This window comes from Microtus pennsylvanicus, chromosome 15, assembly GCF_037038515.1.
Source record: "Microtus pennsylvanicus isolate mMicPen1 chromosome 15, mMicPen1.hap1, whole genome shotgun sequence".
Taxonomy (NCBI): Eukaryota; Metazoa; Chordata; class Mammalia; order Rodentia; family Cricetidae; genus Microtus; species Microtus pennsylvanicus.
Window position 1 is genome coordinate 5,955,143 of NC_134593.1, and position 22,667 is coordinate 5,977,809.

Consider the following 22,667-nt stretch of genomic DNA (forward strand, 5'->3'; position numbering starts at 1 on the left):
GATTATCTCTGCTTTCTCCTGGCCAGAAGTCTGCACTGTGATGAAGGCCCAGGTCCAGAGTTAGCACAAAAAAAAAAATCAATATGCTTTGCTTTTCAGTAGGCAATAAATCGCGAGACAGCTTTGCTCACGACTTAAATTTGGTAGAAAAGACCCAAAAGATCAGGGAGAAAAGAGCTTGCAGAGCTCTAATTTCAGACTGTAGCTCTTCCTGCCTGGATTGGTGACCCTGAGCAGGACACTGAACATCTATCTACTCAGCTCTAAAAGGCAGGAGGAGAAACTCTGAGAGACAAATAAAGTAAAACTAATTTACAACACCAAAGAATAGACCCTGTCCCCTAAATCCACCAACATGGAAGTAAAACCATGTAAAGAAGTTGTCTGCATCCCTCTGCGTCTTCCCCACCTAACTTTTCTCCAGGTTTGTCCTCAACTAAAGGAGAGGATGTTGAGATACAGGTACCAAGTGATTTTTAAGACATGACATCATATGTTTCTATATGAAGAACTGGTTCAAGGAGTCCCTATGAGTAACAAAACCATGTATCTTCAAGTTGCTTATTTGAAACATTGGAGCATTTACATATAGCTTAGATATATCCTTCCATACACTTTACATCATCTCGAGATTATACATATTACTTAATACCATATCAATGTTGTATTAGTAGTAGCTGTTGTATAGGGAATAATGAAAAGCAAAATATATTTGTGTATGTCTTGTAAAAATAAGGTCCTCCTTTCATGCTGTATTCAATTCATAGTTAGTTGAGTCCTCAGATACAGAGGGCTAACTCTATGCCCAACTGGTCTTTGCTATCAAACCTGAAAGGTCTATTTCATTCATTTCTCCTACTCCTAACAGTGTCCCTTGTAGTTTTGACTAAACTACTCAAGGTAAGCTCATTCTCTTGACACTTGCAGATGCCATCTGAGTGGGGACACAGAGACTGTCTTAGCACTGTGGAGGAACCCTTGAGAAACAACGTCAACCCACTGTTACCTATCTAAGAGAGCCGGCACCCTAAAGCCACCCACATGGAAGTAGACATGTAACGAAGGTGCCTCCATCTGTCTGCATCCTCACTACCTGCCTTTGCTTCTAAGTTTATCCCCATTAATGAGATAATGAGATCATGGCCACATGAAAAACTCGATGTAGAAAGGTTGGGTTAGCACTCCTGACACATCACAGAATTCTAAGGCTCCATGAGAGGCTAGATTCTGGAAGGGAAGGAAGCTCCATTGGGAGCTATTTAAGGCGTCTACCCTGAAGGCGGCCCCTCTTCCTCATCTCTCAGAGCCTGAGCTCCTCCACCATCTGACTCTATTCTTTCAACAGCTGCTGATTCTCCTGTTGTGTTCCCCCTCACAGATGTGCAATGCTGTTCCAAACACCCTGCCCTTGAACTTTCCCTACCCGTAATTTTCCAAACCAATGCCTGGCAATAAAAATGTCACCGAGGGATGGTGAAAATTGTGGGGGGAGTATTTTTAAAAAGAGGAGACGAAAGAGATACTTTGCACACACAGTGATTTGTGTTGACTTCTTCAACAAAGGTTAAGTGCATGCCATGCCTTCTCAAACAGAACAAGAAGGTGGAATGCACGAGCTAATTATTAACAACACTACCTAGAATGACTGATCCATTAAAGGAAGTAAGAATTAAGATATGCCCAGGCACTTTCTCCCTATGTTCAAACTACCCAGCTGGTCATGTTGAGAGACTCATGACCTATGCTGTCCCCACATCCCTGCCAAGTGGTTGGCCAAGAGACTGGGCACATTGGAAGCACGAGTCCACACCTGTCCATGATGATTTAGAACAAAGGTGATGAAGGAATCAGGCTATCTTATGTCATTTTTAAGACCTTCCTACACAACTTTTAGGAGCCAACTTTTCCTACACTCTGCTAGTCGAATAATATTTAAATATCATGCAACATGATGCAAAACTGTGAAACAGTAAATGCTGCAACTCTGCAAGGATGAAAAGATGTATTCAGACAGAGTACCAAATAATATGCACAGCACAGTAGGTATATGAGTGGGTGAGAATCCTCCCTTGGAAGGACTCCTCTGAGAATGAGGAGCCTTGACAAACAACCATCAACTTCCCTGTGACCACAACAGTTATAGGTGGGTGGCTGGTGACAGGACCCCCCAAGCACTATCTGCTGTAGACTTGGCTCTCAGGATGAGAATGGGGATATGGAAGATGAAAAGATGAAGGCAGAGGACGTGACAGGGCAAGGGGAAGCAGCTCCCAGTTTTACAATATCTGCACCAAGCTTAAGCTCTTTCTGTGACTTCTCTAATTTGGAAATTCACTCCTTGACACCTGCAAGCAACAGCAGGGTGGAGGTACGGAATGGGGCTTTTTACTGCTATGTATGTATGTATGTATGTATGTATGTATGTATGTATGTATGTATTTATTTATTTATTTATTTATTTTGAGATAGGGTTTCTCTGTAGCTTTAGAGCCTGCCCTGGAACTAGCTCTTGTAAACCAGGCTGGCCCCCAACTCACAGCGATCCGCCTGCCTCTGCCTTCCGAGTGCTAGGATAAAAGGCATGGCCCCCACAGTCTGCATGAGTTGGTGGGGCTGTAGAATGAGATTCTGGATCCACTGCTTGTTGGCTATGTGGCTGGAAGCAAATTTCGAGTTCCAGACTTCTAACCAGTAAAGTGAGATTGCTAAAACTCCACACAGGGTGTTAGAAGAAGCTACTGAGCTTGTATGTGATGTGCTTAGCACACTAATTCATGTACAGCACAGCAATGACAATCCAAATTCCCTTCAGTCTTTGGTTAGCTTTCAAACTTGTATGTATGTGTGTGTGATTAACGTGCATATGTCTGGGTGGATATTTGCATGCAGATGTTTGTGCGCACACGTGTGCACATGAATGTGGAGACCACAGGTTGAAATAAGGTATGCTCCTCCATTGCTTTCCACTTTACTTTTTGAGATAGAATTAGTCATTAAACCTGGTGCTCACAGACATGACTAGAGTACCTAGGGACCCATTATCTCATCTACCCCTATGCACAGGGTCTACAGACACAGGGCACCTCGCTCAGTTTTTATTAGTGCTGGCAATCTGAACTTAGGACCACATGCTTTTGTGGCAAGCATCTGAGCCATCTCCCAATCCCGATTCTTCCCTATGGAAAGAAAATTTATCAGATGAAGGAGAAGAGGTCAGGATATCTATGAAGGAGAGTGGCAGGTAAAACTGCAAAATAACTAACAGGTTGGCCTGAAGCACTGGGTATCTGAATTATAATAGTGTCTGTTGTGTTTCCAGAAACTATGGAAACAATCTGGTGGGTTTGTATTGCAAATCTACAAAAAATTATCTGTAACCATACCTAATCATAAGCACTGTCGCTACCTGGGGATTTAAGATTTTCACGTTGAAGCTGTGAAAGTGAATGACTGACTGATGAATGAATGAATGAATGAATGAATGAATGAATATAAAGTGAATAAATAACATTTATGAAGACTGAGAAGAGTGCATGCTCTGGCAATGGAGCACTTGGATAGGATGCACTACAGAATCTGTGATGTAGTTCCCCCACCTCTTTCCTAATGTCCATCTCACTCAAATTGCAGGGGTTAAACCAGAAGCCAAGAGCAAAAGCTGGCAAAGCCAGCAGGCATCCCCAACTGTGCAGCAGCCATTCTGGTGCAGCTAGAGTCATTAAGGAAGATTTTAACAATGCATAACCTTTCCGCTTCACTCTGCTAACAGCAGGTGGTATGCCTTTCAGAACTGAGGCTTCTTTGAAGTCGCCAGTGAGCAGGACCTGACCTTCATTTCCAGTATATGCAGCATTAAATATTCATAATCCACGTAACTGAAGCATAAGAAGGAGCAGCATTTAAGCATCAATCAAAGGAATAAATATCTCCCCACATGTGAGTCACCCTTTCCCAGAATGCCACTGGAAAAATGCAAATGCACAGAGCTTTGAGAGCTGTTGTTTCTTCCAACTTTCTCTTAAAAGAAAAAAGGAAGCAGTAAGGACTGCTGCCTTATGCCCGCCATGGGTCCTACCCCTCACTAGGACATTATGAGGTCTCCCACCCCTTATTATTCCAGAAGTATTACTGATCCTGTGACACAACAGTGATATTAACACTCACAGGGAAGTGAGGAGCACATCTGACTTGGCTGTACAATTTTAAAAATTACTTAGTGTATATAAGTGTGTGTACATGTTTGTGTGTGTAAGTATGGACAGATATGTGCCACAGTACAGGTGTGAGGGTCAGAAGAACTCCCGAGAGCACGTTCTCACCTTCCATTACGTTGTGTCTGATCCTGCACTGTATATTCCATGCCAATTGACCCATGTGCTTCTAGAGGATTCTTCTGTCTCCACTTCCCATATCACCACAGGAGTGCTAGTTTTACAAAACCACATCACCACATCTCTTTAAGATGGGTTCCAGGGATTAAATTCCTTTTGTCAGCCTTATGTAGCAATGCTTTTCTCTTGCTGAGGCATCTCTTTGGCATCCAACTGTACGCTTTTAAAAGTCTTTGCTTTATAGAAATCAGGGTGCACAGGAGAAAGAGTACACACAGAGTTAGAAGGCGGGGCATCTGGAGAGCATGGACCACTGAAGGATGGGATTGCAGGTCTCACGAAGGAACTGATATTTCTTCCATCCCAATCAGGTCTTGTTATAACACTCCCTTTGTCTGAATCTTTCCAGTGTCTCCCACTGGGATACTGGAGCACCCTTTGAACCATTTTTATCGGTTGACTTCAAGACAATATTGTGGAGCTAAATAGTCATCACTGGAAATAACCCAAATGGTTCTTTCCACAGAGATCACATGAAGAAAATGAAGATCCAAAGGGGGTATTCGCAAAAATATCACTGAACAAGACTTTCTTGGGGATCTGTCTGTCTTGGACTAAGGACTGAAAGTTCAGCAAAGATGTGTGGAATATTGTAGTCGATGATTTTCCATAGGTGAGCAAGATGACAAATTACAATTACAATCACACCTGTCAATCACAGTTTCCCCTCAACTGAGTTGCCTTTCCACTGTGACTCACTGAGGCACAATAAGAATCTGCTCTGCTTGCCCATGTGCAAGGTCTAACTCAGCCCATCTGAGAACAGCCAACTGAGTCCACCCGGGACTGTTTCATAAGCTCATCTGCCTCCTTTGCAGAACTCTTTTTAAATCTTTTAAAATTTTTCCATGTGTGTGGCTTATGCACGTGTGGCGTACTTGCAAGCAGAGATCAGAAGAGAATGTCAGGTGTCTTGCTTTGTCACCCTCTGACTTAGTCCTTTAAAGCACGGTCTCCCACCAAGCCCAGAGCTAAGATGGCAGCCAAACAAGCCCCTCTTGATTCTCCTGTCTCCATCCCCCAAAGCTCTAGAATTACAGGCACACGGGACCATGCTCAGTTTTCCAGGAATGTTTTGGTGACATAAGCTCAGGTCTTCATGCTTGCTCAGGAGATGCTCTTACCCACTGGGTCATCTCCATGACCTCTCTTTGTACTTCCCAAAGGGCCAGGTGTGGTAAGCTTTGTATCCACTTTCTGTAGCTGGGACATTTCCAGTCTACCAACTGAGTGAAGACAGCTCTGTCTAATTGTAATGAGAGAATCAATTTTGCAAACCATCTCAATCCAAAGAGCATTACTCTTGATTTATTTATTTGTAGAAGGTTAACACTAATACAAATTCACCTCAAGAATACCGGGTATTTTTTCCTAGGGCAATGACTTGCTAATATGTTTAAGTGAAATTTAAGCTCCTTTTAAGATAGTCAGCCAAGTGATTTCTATTAAATCAGTAGTTGTTTAAAAGATAGACTTTAAGAATTTGCCTTCTTCTTTCTCATGCTCATTCAATTTGTAGTTTGTATTTAGAGTTTTATCTCAAATCATTCACAACACTTGATTACAATTGGATTAATAGATTACATTGGGTATTCTGACTATGCCTGAGACCTAATACCAAGACCCTTTAATAAAATTCCTTACACTGTGGTGACCCCAACCAAAAAATTTCCATTGCTACCTACACCATAATTAATTTTGCCACTGCTATTAATTTTAATGTAAATATCTGATATGCAGAGAGTCTGAGGTAACCCTTATGAAAGGTTTATTTGGGCCCAAAGGGGTAGCGACCCACAGGTTGAGAACCATGCCTCTAGGCTTACCATAAAGTTAGCACTATAGATTTTACTTTATTTCATCTTCTTAAACTGAGCATGCCTAATGGATCCCCCTGGAAAGATGGATTCTCTATGTAGGCTGCTTATTGGCTTCTCCACAGGTTGGAGTCTTTTAGGCTATAATCTCAGGCCAGATGAAGAGGTAGAACTGAAAAGCAGAGTTACGTATGTAGCGACAAGTGTTCTGCTAAACTAAGTCTGTTCTAACAAACCACACAGTTTGCTTGGTTAGGAGAGGAGAGAGGCTGACACCTTACGAGGGCTTGGTTAGCATCCATGTGGAATGAAGACAATCTTGTATCTAAGATCACTAGCATTTTTGCTGGGGAAAGTGAAAAACAGAACTGAAGATCAGCCTTGGTATAGACTCTTTACATGACCCTAAAAAGAACCAGAATCACAGAGTTTCTAGCATCAACTTCAGCAAGACTTAGCAGAGTCAGGACTAATCCCAAAGGACTGGAGGCTGGTGAGACATCAGCAGAGGGCATCCACTTAGGAGAACAGCATGCTTTGCCATCCTCTCCTGTGGAAGACCAGACTCTAAAACGCCTAGGATTGACGCCTAATAGGCACAATTTAAAGAAGACACTATCCAAATCCATCTACCAGCAACATTTTATTTCCATAGCATACAAAGGGGCAGAAAGGGAGACGAGGGAAAAACAGGCATGGCCGAGGCATCTGTCCTTTTAGCAGAGCTCCACACTCACCTTCGCATGAGTGTGTGCTCTCTCTGGGACACACAGACTACATACATGTTCGAACCTCCTTCCTAAGCCCCAGCATGGGTGGTGGCAGGGTTTGTACCCCATGACCCCTGGAGAGAGATTGGAGAGAGATGACCAACGGCTTCAGAGTTCCAGTTCACTTCAAATGTGGTCCAGAATCTCTGAGTAAATACAAGAAGAGGCCTTACCTTAACACCAAGACAGCTGGAGTCTTCCAGACTGAATTACGCTCTTCTTTTTCTTGACTAGGGATTTCAGATGAAATAAACATGCACAACCTTGTCCCCTGAGGATGTCTAAAGGACCCAGAGCTCAAGACAGGTGAGGGTACAGCCTGTGTCTGAGGTGGGCTAAGAGACTCCCGAAGGCCTCATACTTGGCAGATTCCAGACATGGATGAGTAGACATGTTTCTTTTATTTTCTTGGATGTGACAGTTTGGCCTCTAGAGCCAAATGTACAAAATACCCTGGCTAGTGATCAGATAGCTCTGGGAAATTCGGAATTTAGGTGTGCCATGGGGGAAAAAACACTAAGTTCAGAGTTGTGGCATATCTAACAACTAGCAGGAACACAAGGCAGGTGTCCCAGGATCAAAGTCTAGGGTCTACCCAGGATTAGTACTAGAGGAAAGAAAAACAGTCTCAAGGTATTCAGCGAGGCTGGCAAGCTCAAGGGCTCTTTTTCTTGGCTAGAGCTGTCGAGTTTGTGTCCAAACAGACAAGCAAATTCATCCCCAGATCTGTCTGCTTCAGATGCTGTCAACTTTGAGATTGCAGTAGGATAGCTGGAACGAGTGATGCAACCAGTAGTGGTACCCACAGCATTTAACGGTAGCCATGGTGACTGGTCTCATCCACCTCCCAGACAGCCTTCACCATCTGTGAACTATGCTTACCCTGGAGCACCAGATCACTAAACAGCCAGTCGAAGGGTCTGCATGAGCACTGTTCTCTACAGGTTCTTAGACAGCCACAGACCTGTCTCTGGGTGTCCTCATGAACAGCCTCAGCCCATTTCCTGCTTTCCTTCCATAAATGAAGAAATACAGCGACCATTGCTTCAGCTGCATATTCTATTGGCAGGTGAAATTTTAGAGCAGGGTTTTCCAATCTATGCTCCCATATGACCTAAGCCTGGATAATAAATAGATCCTATGACTGGGACCAGAATGGCTCAGACTCATCTCTTGGATTCTGTCACCCCTCCCAGAGGTTTCACATTCCCATGAAAACCTTCTTGACTTCTTGGCATCTTCAGTACAAATACTCCATCAGGAACTAGCTCATTACAAACAAATACCCAGCAATGATGCTTGGTCCCCAACCACCTCTCCCTCCCATAACAGCATAATAGCCTTCCTTTCGAGAGAATGTTTTCCCATTCAGAAATGCGACACAGAGCAGCCCTGCCTTCATCCAAGCCTTCAGCACGCAGGAGATTCTTGCAAAGGCCAGTGTTAATTAAGTACATCAATGTAAGGGGTCACAGTTGACCTAGAAAAATGGGCAAGACAACATATATGCATACTCACTTTGACGAGTCTATGAAGTATATTACAAGGGCACCAATGCTGAGAGCAAAGACTAACACGACCTGCAAAAGAAGATAAACATCCCATTACTTAAGGGCCGGGACCAGAATGTTTGCATTTCTGATTGACAGCAACGATTGGCTGAGGCACAGTGCTTACTACCTCCAGAACCTGCTTCCGTATCTCCTGTGCTCAGGGGCCTGTGACAATTTAGAAGATGGCTCTTCACCCAGCAGTGGGAGCAACCTTGTTCCTGGCCAATAGGGGTCAGGGCAGACTTCTCCATGCCACGTCTTTGGATTTTTCTTATCTGGCCCTGTCACCTCAAGGACCAGCTTCTCTACAATTGAAGTCAATAAACTTCAAAGGGAAAGAGAAAGTACAAAGACTTGGGAGGATGTAGTCTTTCCTCCTCTACCTGCCCTAGGACTTTAAGGGAATGATCACTTCTAACAGCTTGGTTGAGCTAGAAAATACACCCATTTTAAGTGAATTCTTTAGTGGCCTTTGGGAAATTTACCAACCTCTGTGACACCACTGTGATCCAGTTGCAGAACATTTTTATCATCTCAATAAGATCTTTCGTGCTTGTGAAATTAATAATCCCTGCTCTAGCCTCTAGTCGCAGACACTAATCTGCTTTCTGTCACTATATAAGAAATAGCCATTTGGAAAGCACACATTTGCTACTACAGATGTCTCTTTGAATGTGTAAGTGTGTGTATATTTGTAGCTATGGGTATACACACACTTCTATATAGATATAAATTTTCTCGATTCAGTGTGTACTTATAGGATTTCTCACATATTAAAAGGTAAATGATTTAAGTGCAAAAAAGCCAATTAGGTCATCCATCTGGCCAGTTAGTTATATGACAATCTCTAAGCCGTTATGCGCTCACTCAAGATCAATCATTACGAATACAAAAGACAGTTTGGGCATCTCCTTCAACGTGCACCTGCGACATAAAAGTCCACTGAGTGGACATGTAACACATCAGGCTGCTACTGACACTTCTGTCCTTCACCCAAGGTTCCAATGTGTTCATTTCATCTTTCACTGCAAATAAAAGGTGGTACCATCAAAACAGATGCTAACAGCCAACAATTAAGGCTGAGATCAGAAATGAAACATCATCACCACACACAATGCCTGCCTAATGCTCAAACCCAGCCCTTTAGATATACTCAAATCCTAAAGAGACTGCAGGGAAGATCCTTAGAAATGTCGATCTCCGCAAGCCACATGAGAAAACTGGGCTGGCATTGGATGATGGATGGAAGTTAACTCCACCAGCTGCAAAGACAAGGCATGATCAGGCTGTGGTGCACTAGTGTGTGTGTGTGTGTGTGTGTGTGTGTGTGTGTGTGTGTGTGTGTGTAAGAGGGAATCTCATACTCCTGTGTTTTTCTGTGTATGCTAATATGGTTGATAAATAATGCAATGTGCATGTAATACTCATTTTAAACACTGTAAAACTCCATGAAAACATAGAAGAGAGATATCAGCTGACTACACACTGGAAAATGGCTGGGCACAATACAAGGAACACACAGTATCCTCAACAACTGTGAGCATTTCTTTCTGAAGAAGCAGTTAGAGTACTACACAACTGGGGTCTGTTTCCCTCTTCTGTTTTGCTTTTCCAATCAAGGCTCCCACAACACAAAAGCAGCTCCCACAGCCTATCCGCAATCACCAGTGCCCAGCTCCCATGCACTCGCTCTTGGCTGGCCCTGCCTCTTCACATGGGGTTCATTCACAACTTGTTTGCAAAGGTATACAGGAAACAAACACATAAGCAGGCCTCCACTTTTCATTCTACAGCAAATAGCATCAGATTAATTTGGAGCTGAGCTGCTATTTTTGAGCCAGAAGCAGTTAGATCCCGGCCCTGACCTCATTCTCAGAAAGCTGCAAAGGGAAGGAGCATGATCCTACCAGAGGGGAGGGGACTCTTCATTCATAAACAGCAGATCGGGCACTGATCTCTCCCCACTTAATGCCATCTGTGCACGAAGGCTGAGCTTCAGCAGGGCTCACTAGACAGTCCTGTGTCACCAAATGCTACATGTTATTAAAGGGAAATCAAAAGTCCTTGCAAACGGCCCCCTCTTTCTGTGAGAAGTCAGTCTTAGCACTCCTGAGAAAGCTTGTTTTCCCAGAAGCAGGATGGCCAGAGTAACTGACACTAATTTGCCCCAGCAGCCTCCACGTGGGAATAATGAATCACTTATTTAAGCAAATCAATCAGTGACAAGAGTGTTTGGAATACACCCTGCTGTACTCTTAAAACTCAAACAGCAGCATTCTCAAAGAGGGTAAGAGCCAAATGAAGATGGGAGGAATATGACCCTCTACAGCACCTCTGCTGACTCCACCTAGGCTTGCATCTTGTGTCCTGCCAGAAGGCTTTCTCTCAGGGAGATTGGAGAATGTAGACTGTTCTGCCCACTGGGAGCCACTAACACCTGCCTACATCCGAAAAACAAAATAACAGTGCTGCTCAGCAGGAAGATGAACTGTGCATGTAAACTTCAAACTTACTCACGTGTCTTGTTACCATGTCAGGATGCGTACACTGTCATCCTAGACTTAGGTCATGCAGAAATGTGGCCATAAAAAAGTGAGCTTGAGAGACTCGGAGACTTGTTACATGAGTCTCTCAAAACCACCAAAGCAGAAGGCTCAGCTTGCCCTCTTCCTCCAGCTTTCTATCAAACAGCCACATTCTTCCTCCTTCCCTCTTTCCCTCCCTCCCTCCCTCCCTCCCTCCCTCCCTCCTTCTCTCTCTTTTTCTCCCTCTCTCTCTAAAGTAAACAACGGCCAGTGAGTAAAGATACTTGCCAAGGAGCAAGTCTAGAAAAGCCAGCTAAAGTAGATGAAGTGAGCCCATTCCAGAAAGCTCTCCTCTAACCTCTGTGTCCGCGCTGTGGTGTGCGCCCATATAAGCACATCATGCACACACAGAGAATGATAAACAACTCCTATGTGGCTACATAATTAGTAGTCGATTATGTGTGGGGAGGTACAGAGAATGGAAGCTAAAGCCACTGACAGCGTACCATCAATCAAGAGACAGAGGAGGAGTTCGGGAGCGTAGGGGTACTATGGGATCTTGTCTCAGTGTCTCTTTGTTCTCTAAGTAGTAGTTCTTTATTCAAGTTACGACTGCTCTCCTGCTGCTCCGGAAGCACAGAGCTACTGAAGATTCTTCTGCATGCTTCTATAGCACAGTGATAAGGAGGATGAATGTCCACAGGATAGGGAAAGATGGCACTAAACAAATAACAAGACCCTCCCTTTGCAGACAGCAAAATGCATGTGTTCTCCGGCAGCTAAGTCAGAATAACCTTTAAAACGACCAGCCTTTCCCGTGCAAGAGCCTGTATGTGGTAATATGATCTAAAAGATCCTTTGCTCTATGCCTGGCGTGACACATGTTCTGTGATAGCTGTGAACAGAGTTGGTATAGCTTGTCTAACTCCTCATGGGCACTTCCATTTTGTATGCATGCTTTGGCTGAATGTACAGAGGCAAATCATTTATCTGTAACCTTTTGTCCTGAGTCCACTCAAATTCCAGGAGAAGCTAATGCTGTCAAGAGAGGCCAGACCCCAGAAAAGGACAATTATTCATGAAGATGAAGCTGAATTCTAGAATGCAGGTAACCATCTTACTAAAGCCAGATAGATCCCAAAGGTAGTAGTGGGGATAGTTATGAACAGATCAGTGTCTCATCAGACCACTTTGTAGGTCTACATTGCAGAACAGGAGCTGGGACAAAGATGGAGCAGGGTTTGGGTGTATACCCAAAGGATTCTCAATCTTACCACAAGTACATGAGTCAACTATGTTCATAGCAGCATCCTTTGTCATAGCCAGAACCTGGAAACAACCTAAATGCTCCTCAACCAAAGAATGGATAAGGAAAATGTGGTATATTTACACAATGGAGTACTACACAGCAGAAAAAATGATTACATCTTGAACTCTGCAGGCAAATGGATGGATCTAGAAAACATAATATTGAATGAGGTAACCCAGACCCAGAAAGACAAATATCATATATACTCACTCATAAGTGGCTTTTAAACATAAAGCAAAGAAAACCAGCCTACAATTCACAATCCCAGAGAACCTAGACAACAATGAGAACCTTAAGATCCATACATGGATCTAATCTACATGGGAAATAGAAAAAGTCAGGATCTCCTGAGTAAATTGGGAACATGGAGGCCATGGGAGAGGGTTGATGGAGAGGGGAGAGGCAGGGAGGGGAGCAGAGAAAAATGTAGAGCTCAATAAAATAAAAAAAAATGATGAAGCAGTGATAGGCAAGAGCCTACTCTGATTAGGACTGCTTTGTCATGCCCATCCCCTGCCCTCTACTGAAGCCTAAACCTCTTGTCAGTATCAGTAAGACAGACATGGGGTCATCTGGACCTTTTTTTACCCATGTCTTTTTCCAATGTGGCCATATTGAATAATATATCTTTTCTTCTTCTGTTCAGTATTACTTGTGACTTTAACTGGGCTGAGCTTGCCTTCTTAGGGCTTCTAGAGACCAGACTTACACCATTAAAATCCTGCAGTTACAATACCAAATACTGCATCTATTTCCAGAGTTCCAGGTCCATTTTTTTCAAAAGAAAGGAAAGCAACTTGATAAGCATCATTGGAACAATAAAATGTTAGTCATCTATTTTCAGAACCTGAAATGAAAAATGACAAGTGTTTGCACCAAAGAATGTAGGAGGAGGACACACAGTGTATTAAACCACACACACACACACACACACACACACACACAGAGTCTATCCTCTTTATCATGAGAAGTCTAAACATGAACCAAGATGAGAGTAAGCAAGATTGGCAGCCATCTTCCTGGATGGAAACACCAGCAGGCCATGAAGCTGGTTCAAATGCCTCGTGGGATGGGGAATATCAGAAGAAATGAGAAACCAGTATGGGTATGCATTATATATTCCCCTTAGTCACTGAAGCTGCACGGAAAGGCAAATCCAGTGAAATGAGGCGGGCAAATAGGGCTCAAAGACTCCAAAATTAGCATAAAAAAAGAAAACTTAGCAAAGAGGAAGGCTGGGAGAAAATTTGGCTGAGGCCAACAAACAGGTGCAAAGGTAAGAGTACTCCGATGAACCATTTTAGTATTAAACAGCCCAGTCTTGCGGGGAGACTCCAGATGCTACTAAGACATTGACACACGAGGTTATATGTAGAACTATACATAACAGAGCATATACAGAAAAGTCAATATGCAAATGATCCCAAATACCTGTGTTGTGGAATATGAAAGCTCAAATCCTTTATACATCATGATTATATATGTTACGAACTCTTTGATCTAATGATCTAATGCACTTTTTCCCTTGAAGAGGATTCTCTTTCTTTCTTTCTTTCCTTCCTTCCTTCCTTCTTTTTTCCTTTTTAAAGTTTTTGCTGCTTTTTTGAGACAGGGTTTTTCTGTGTAACAGTCCTGGCTGTCCTGGAACTCACTCTATAAACCAGAATGGCCTCAAACTCACAGGTATCTGCCTGTCTCTGCCTCCTCAGTACCGGGATTAAAGGTGTGTGCCATCACCGCCCAGCAGTGGAATCTTTCTTAATAAATTCTCTTATTCTGCTTGCTACCATCTACAAGTCTCTGTCCAATTCTTTGTTTGGGGATACAAGAAACTGGCCCCTCCATAGAGCCTGTAGTAGTATGAACACAGGTGACCAAATGAAGAAAAGAGGCTCTGCAGAGAAACCTGAGACCTTCGATTCCAGTTGTCAGGTTTGTAACCGTCCTGGTAACAGTGAAGAAAGGTTTTAACACACTTCAGTCCTCAGACTTCTAAGACAATGGCCCCTCAAGGAATTAGAATTTTCCCAGGAATCTTGCGATGGGTCTTGGTGCCAACTAGCCTGGGAGCTTGCCTCAGGAAAGAGAATTTGTACAGTTTTGACGACCTGTCAGAGATCCTTGCAGGACAAACGGGAGTCAAACATTCAAGGGTCTGTGATGGGCAGGACCACACTGGACCAGGAAACTTCTTCCCTCACAGCAGTGCCTCAAAGATGAGTTGGGGAGAAAGGGGGTGCTATTTCTCCAAACATCTTTATTTGGTCCTCTTCCCACGGTGGCCACATCAAACAAAGCTCTTTTTTCTGATTTCACTGTTACTCACCTCTCTTCTTGGCCTACTGAAGAGCGGTATGGACCTGCCTTATTAGGGCTGCCAGGATGCTAGGTTTTGAACCTGACAACTCCAGTAATGGGCTGAGCCACAGGCTTTCAATGGTCCCATGAGAATCATGGGTCTTCAGAGGTGGATCTGGAGCTAAGGCTGGAGGGAGTCAGATCCCCGGGAAGCTTTCCTGAAAAAGCAGAGGCAGAGTCTCCCTGTAGGAAACTCAGCAGGCATAAATGCTTACTGCCAAATCTGAAACCCCAAGTTTGATCCCTGGAACCCACAAGGCTGACCTCCACGGACATGCTGAGGCACACATGTGCACTAAACTAAACAAGTGCAGGAACGCCCTTTCTGGTAACAGAAAATCTCAAAACAAGGGGGGGGGGGTGATCCCCTCCATTTAAGTTAGGCTGGTCTCAAGAATCTGACATGTGGCCAAGAGTGGGTGTTCCTGGATTCAAGTCATTAGGGGGAACCACTTAGCTCAAGTCAGAGATTAATTTACAAATGTCACCTTAACAATTAGCCCATTAGAACATATGTATGAGGCCTGCAGACTCCGAGAATCTGCTAGGCATGCTCCAGAAAGTCCAGAGCGGAGAAGGAATTAATTCCTCCCTAAGCGGGCTTTTGTACATTCTCCTCAGCTCGCAGCAGAACAAATGACCCTAATTAACAACGCTACGTGTTCGACGCTGAATCTGGCTACTGGCAGCAGAGACTTTTCTTGGAAAAAGGCAGTTTTCCGTATATGATGCTGAAGGCATGTGGCCTTTTTTTCTTATGGAGCTATAATTCATATATAATAAAATTAACTATGTACAATAAAATAAATAGTTGGGGGATTTCTCAGAGCGAAGCAATCTGGGGACTGTTTGCTTCTAAGAGAGGGGTGCATTCCAACCTCGCACTTGCCTCAGAGCAAGAGAAGGGAAACATGAGGCCAAAGCAGGAAAATGAGGCTGACCTCTGCCCTCGGCAAGCATGGAATCCGGAAGCTGAAATAAATCAAGAGTCTCGTGAATATAAGAAACATCTTACAGAGTCCTTGAGAGCATCAAGCACAGAAGTATGCCACTCCCGTGCCACTCCCCGTAAGTGGAAGAGGAAGAGAGAAGACGGGTGAAAACCCAAGAAAACAAAGACTATCCCTGACGTTCCAGGTGGGCCTGTGCTAGAGGACAGACTCCAGGAGTGAGGCATGATGGTCTGGGGCAAGGCGAGCAGCAGGAACCCCGAGGGCTCACTAGGCCGCATGCATGTGCTTAGCTCTTAGCATGTCATTTCATCTCCCTAGAAGTCTGTTTCCCAGTCTGTGAAATGCCAGAACTGGGAGAGCAGTGTGTTAGAAGAGGATCTTGGGAAGAATTTTCATCTGGAAAAGGAGGCACTCTTGCACGCCATCCTTATACCCTCGTGCATAATCACAATGTGGTGTGAGGACTACAAAGCCCATCACCTCTGTGCCCAAGGGTCTTCTCTCGTCAAATCTCATGCACAGACTCCACGAATGCTCTGACTCACCGTGTTTGCTTTCAGCACCAAAACCGATGGCTTATGCAGTCCGTGAGCTCTCCAACCTGAGATAGAGTTTAACTAAGAAGGGCTTGGAGGGGTCACAGATCAGCTCTCTCCCAAGTCCCGGCTTCAGCTCTGCCATCACGATAAAGAACAAGTCAGGTCTGCCCAACCTCTTCCTCTTATGCATCTTGGAGTCTGAGAAAGCCTGCACATTTTCTATACATTTTAACCTCAGAAGCTCAGCCTGTATATCAGAGAGGTTTTTGTTGTTGTTGTTTGGTTTTTAAGGGAAAGGGGAGTAAAAGTATTTTAATTACAAATCTGTCAACTACAGTAAGGTTTCTCCACTCCTAAATCTTCAGTGTGTCGCTTCAGTGGGTAGAATACTGGTATCCCAAAAGGTACTTTTGGGATTAGAAATTTTAAAAGAATTATAGAGTATAGGACAGATATTTTGACCAGGTTGTTTAGACGTCAAATGTCCCACCTGATTGTTTGACAAACTGCATTTGAGTTATGAATGAGTACAAACAAATATGATATAAATTAATTCAGTGGAAACCCAAACTGCAAAGAAAGATGAAAAGAGAAATGTGTTCAAGAAATAAGCAAGTTGGGGTGAGATGCTGGGAATGGGGGGAGGCTGGGGTTGGGATGTATTGTATAAGAGAAGAATGGAGGAGGAGGAGGAGGAGGAGGAGGAGGAGGAGGAGGAGGAGGAGGAGGAGGAGGAGGAGGAGGAGGAGGAGGAGGAGGGGGAAGAAAGCCAGTCAGAGGAAACAGTGCCTTCGAGGAGTCATCATGCTGAGTACGCACAGGGCCTCGGGTGGGAGCAAACTGTGGTTTATTCACACTGAAGCTTTAGGTGTAAGGTTCGCTTTTCTCCGTGTCTGGTGACAGTACTAGAACCCAGGCCTTGAGCATGCTCAGTACACACTCCACTACCAAGCTATACCTCTGTCCCAAAGTCACACATAAAGTAGCCCAGCAGAAACGACTAGGATTTTACAGGCATTTTAAAGGCATCTAAGGGAATGTAAAGGTTCCCCAAATGCACTCCTATAAAGTCATAATGATCTGGAATATCAGGGCACGGGGGATCCTCCACCAATAGCTTCCAATTCTGACTCTAGGATGGAACAAAAACAAAATCTCTGACTGCACTGAGGCATTGAGAACTCTGGCCCATTTCTTCTGGCTCTGTCTCAGACTCCTTCCCTCTCTAGACTTTAACTGCTGTGGACATTCAGCGCTTGTCCTTTCCCATTTGCCTCTTCCACCCCTTCCTACCACAGGGCCTTTGCACATCCTGTTCCAGCCCAGAAGTGCCACTTCTCATAGGCTACCTAACATCAGAAATTAATTTCACCAAACACCACAGTTCACATTCCCTGCCTAATGGACATAAGAAATTACCTGTCAGTACAGGTGCTTTGTGGCAGTCAGCAGTACGGCAATGGCATGTTTCTTTGCTATCTTTTGATCAGCATGTCTCCCCTGTGCTGGACTACAAGTGCCCTCCCTGATGGCAGAGTACATGCCATGGGTTAACAAAAACTCCGCTCCATTATCGCTCAGTGCTCCCTAAATAGATAAATACTTAGGAAAAGGATCGGGAACACATTTGGAGATTGAATGCCTTGAAAACAAAATAAGAGAAATGTATGGATGAGACCCTAGAATGTGAAACCAGGGCGAGAGTGAGATGTGGCTCCAGGTGACACCAGACCCAGGGACCAGAGAATGGGAATGAAGCGCACCCTAGTGGAGGGGGTCAGAGATGCAGCATGCATGCCTAAGAACCTGTGCACAGTTTGGAAGCTGAGGAACGGGGCTGAAGTCAAGAAGGCAGAGTAGAGGGTGGCACCATCCCAGAATAGAAAGAAGTAGCCCATCAAGAAGCAGAGAGAGGATTTAATTGGATGACAGAATCCTCACGAGAAAAGGTTTTAAGCAAGTATGGGAGGCAGAACATTCACTGGTCCCTCGGCCAAAAAGAGACAGCGAGGTCCAGAGATGAAGGAAAGCGATATTAGGTATCCAGGAAAACAAATCAATCACAGTGATGGGAAAACAGTACATTAAACGGAGACATAGAGAATGCAGATTTGGATGAAAACAAGGAATCTGAACATAAGACACAAAGTAATACAAATATCATGCATATGTAATAAATAATATACCAATGTGGGTGTATATAACATGTACACATATAACATACACACATGCCAGGGTCTTAGAGTGAAACTGACAGGTTGCTAATCTCAAGCGGTGGATCTCTGTATGAATATTTACTAATGAAGTATGTGCACAGCAATAGATCTCTGTCTATTTTTAAGTCAGGTCACCTCAAAAAATGACAACAGATAAAAATGAAGGCCCAGAAAATGAGACTCCCTCTTAACAGAAGTTATGCAGAACAAGCTTCTTATAAATCAGACATCTGCTGCCGAGAGACAAAATGAGACGCAATAACAGGCTTTGGGGGAGGACACAGATAAATATGATAAATGTGACTAATACAGACAGAGGTGAAGGGTGTGAATTCATTTTTGCTTTAAATGTTCCCCAAAGAAGAATCTGGAACATCAATTACAAGCCGATTGCTTAATACCTTTCCCCTTCAAATCTGAACCTAACCCCAGGTTCAGATGAGAGTTTCTGCAAGTTAGTCCTTCCCAAACATGCAGGAGTGCTCATATATCATGGCTTTGGCTACCAATAATCATGCCATTTTGCCAATATAGTATGTTTCTCTAGGGACTCTATTTGTTACAACTAAATTTGAAAAGAAAAGAAAATGTGAAAAAATTGAAACAAAGAAAACTAATTGTAACAATGAGTCAGAAAATGTTCCCTAAACTCCCATCCTTCCTGAAGTATCAGATTAATGACATTGAAATTTGATGTCATCGCCTCATACTACTTAACTGGGTGCCTTTTGCCTAATTTTACCAATAACCATTAAAACTGATGTCTTGGGAAGCAACATAAGATGTTCCACTTGAGGTCTGAAGTTTGAAGACCTCTTTCAATCTAATTATTGAAAAATATGGGAAAAAAACCTCCATCTGTTGATGAAGCTCCCACGTCCTGGTTAATGAGTTTTGTGAGAAATTGCTTGGCTTTAGTGAATGTGGGCTTGGCCAACCAGAATTTTAATTTAATTAGGTTTCTAAGATGAGAAATCTTCTATAGCCCTGCCAGGTCAACACATGCCACTCACTGTCACCAAGGATTAAATTTACAGCCTTCTTTGCCCTACTTCTCAAATCTTGCCAGATTTTAAATTATATTAAAAGCAAAGCTGGAATTGAGCAGGGATTCAAATAGGTTTTGGGCCACTCAGGTTCAAAGGGGGCTCATTCACAATGGTTAAAAGAAAAATGCAGTCAAGTGCCTATTGCTGCTGCACGCATGGACAAGATGAGACACACACATGCATCGGGAAGTTTTTAGTATTAAAGACAGGAAGGTTCCTACTCATTTCTGTTCCTATGATAACCACAATGCCTAAAAACAACTTGGGGGAGGAACGGGTTTATTTCATCGTATATTTCCATCCTGGAGGGACGCCAAGGCAGGAACCCGGAGGAGGGAAGGGAAGCAGAAGCCATGAAGGAATAGTACTTACTTGCTCATTCTCCACGGCTTGCTCAGCCTGTTTTCTTATGAACTGAGGAACACCTACCCAGGAGTGGCACCACCCACAGTAGGTCCTCCCACATCAATCATTAATCAAGAAAATACCCCCCCCACACACACACACAAACACACACAAACATACCCACCACCAATCGATGGAAGCTATTCCTTAATTGAGAGTTCCTCTTTCCAGGCGACTCTACTTTGTGTCAGGTTGACAAAAACTATCCAGCACAGAAGGCAACCAATGCCGAAACACATTGCCTGGAGGTGTCATGCTAATTGAAGAAGTCAGCCACAAAGGGACAAACACAACACGTGATTCCACTCCCAAGAAGTCCCTTGAGTGGCCAAGTTCAAAGAGAGAGCAAGAAAGTAATGGTGGTTTGGGGGCAGGGAGTCACTGTTTGATGAAAATGAAGTTTTCATTTAATAAGATAAAGAGCTCTATGCATGGGTAATGAAGATGACTATAGAGTTTACATATTCCTAATATCACTGAGATATGTACATATTAATTGGTCGATGGTTAAAATGATTAATTATATATATATACACACACACAAACACACGTGTACATGCATGTACACTCATATGTGTACTCTACTACAATTTTTTTCTCAGCATCTATAATCTATATGCTAGTTGTATCTAGAAATGCGAGCAGAATCTGGAAATGTATTTATTTTGGAAAAAGTTACTCATAATCACTCTCCCATGAGAATCTAAGAATCCCTACTTTTGAATGCAATAGGTATCTATAAGAAATTTACTAGATGCAAGTGGCACTTGCCCCTCCAGACATTTCATCTTGTCATCTAAAAAGCAGAATCGACCCACCAATAGCTACAAACACAGACGTGAGTGCACAGCTTTCCTTTGCAGTCCCCTCCTGACCCATCCTAGGGGTCAGAGCTGGCTGTGAGTCTGCAGGGGAGCAAGGCTCTGAGTGGAGGCAGAAGCACCTTTGTCTTTTGATAACCATAGCTAAAAATTTCCAGTCATGGCTCTGTGTCTGAGAAGACCATGCCCTTCATCCTCTCACCACTCCACCAACACACAATCAACTCTCTAAGGGAGGATGGAACAGATCCAGGGCATCTGGCCTTCTAGTCTAAGCCTCAAGGCCAGTTTGCAGTAATACATGGTCACAGACCCTTTGTGGATTACCGGAACATTAAACACATTCTAGAAATAAGCTCAATTCTCTCCCTTCTACATGAATGATCTAGTCACCCAAGGTCTTGCTTTTAAGAAGGATTATTTATGTTCTCTAGGGAGTAAAGTCACCATTGCCCCTTAATGTCAAGGGAGTTGCTCAAAGATGATGAACAACATTCAACCGTCTATGCCACACTGATGCCAACATCTGATGAGCTTTAAAATGCCCCTTGTCCTGGGCTGGACCTAGCCACATTTGTGTGCATCCACATACTAAGTCTATTAGTGTCTCCATTGATTTTTCTCCTCTTCAGAGTCTCCTGCTGAATAGCAAAAGGGCTGGCTTCGGCCAGTGCTGTCTAGGCTGAGGATGACAGCAGCCAGTCCCTTCGTGAAGTACACAGTAGGGAGAAATTCAGATCTCTAGAAGACAGCTTCCCCAGTTTATCCACTTCTGATATCTCTCCCTCCTTTGAAATGATATTTCTGTATTTATTATTGAATTTAGACAGATAAGCCACCCTTTCTGAAGTAGAAAGCTTCAGGAGATAGCATGCCTCTTGCTGCTCACACACTCTAACTCCCACAGCCCGGGGAATTGGAAGATAGCATCACGGGCACACAGCTCGGCATATACAATTATGTTTGGCCTGAATAAGGGAAGATACCCTCAACACTGAACTGTCGCAGAAAGAGTGAGCCACAGTTCCAGCTGCCACCCTGCTTCCTGAGACTGTGTCATAAATCCACACCCCCATCAAGGATCAGATGATGGCAATGATGCAGGGAAGGGGAGCTCTGGCCGACGAATGGAGACATTAAAAAGACTACGCACACCACTTGTATGGGGCAAGTGTTTGCGGTGGGAAGATGTGAATGCAGCAGCTGAAACACTAAGATTGCCACTTCTTTTTCAGACAGAAGAAAAGGAGAACCCGGAACACCACTTACTGGCCTTCCAAGGTCACTTAGAAAAAGGACAAGTGAATGAGGGTCAGACCCGCCTCATCCTTGAGCACCTCCGACAGACAGACGAGGTACACAGCTAGGCATCAGCAAGTCAGGGGCAGAAGACGGTGGAGAATGTTTTATTTCATAGGTTTAAGAGCCTTGGCATAGTTGTCAGGGAAAAACCAGAATGTAGTCAAGCTTAAAGCATAACGTTTTTTTTTTTCTAGGTTTCAAATTCTTACGTATGGGAAGCTGTCACTACTCAGGGACTAGGCATTCTTATTGTCACAATCTGGCTGCATATCTCAGCATGGACCCAGTCTGATGGCGAACTTCTCTCCTCATCTGATCCACTAAAAGATCATCAGGTACAAGAGCTCCTTTGCGTGGACTTACGTACCTGTCCACAATTCTTCATTCAATCACTGCACAGTTGCCCCGCATATGATCACAGTAAGCTAAGGCTGAGTAGACTCAGAATACACGTCTGAAGAGTCCCCAGCAGGAAAAGATGGCTTAATGAGGAAAGTGCTGAAGTCCAATGTGGAGCTGAGTTTGTATTATTAGAACCCACATGGAACTGGTGCAGTAGAGTGTAGCTGCAATCCCTGTGCACCTGCAGTAAGATGGGAGAATCTCTGCACACCTACTGTGAGACGAGAGAATCCCTATGCACCTACTGTGAGTTGGGA

At 43.8% G+C, this 22,667-nt stretch overlaps 1 protein-coding gene across 20 annotated transcripts in view; it reads right to left on the bottom strand.

Annotated features, from left to right (window-relative positions):
- Kcnma1 (potassium calcium-activated channel subfamily M alpha 1) overlaps nt 1–22,667 on the bottom strand; it is a 719,966-nt gene that overhangs the window by 349,887 nt on the left and 347,412 nt on the right. For 19 of the 20 annotated variants that reach the window (XR_012907918.1, XM_075949389.1, XM_075949388.1 and 16 more), the window contains exon 3: nt 8,497–8,558. Coding sequence is in view for 19 of the 20 variants with exons in the window: in XM_075949389.1 (XP_075805504.1) it covers nt 8,497–8,558 (62 nt within the window). In the remaining variant the exon portion in view is untranslated. Of the gene's footprint in view, nt 1–6,963; nt 7,125–8,496; nt 8,559–22,667 lie in introns of those variants that run through there. The other variant, XM_075949405.1, reaches the window with a different exon arrangement.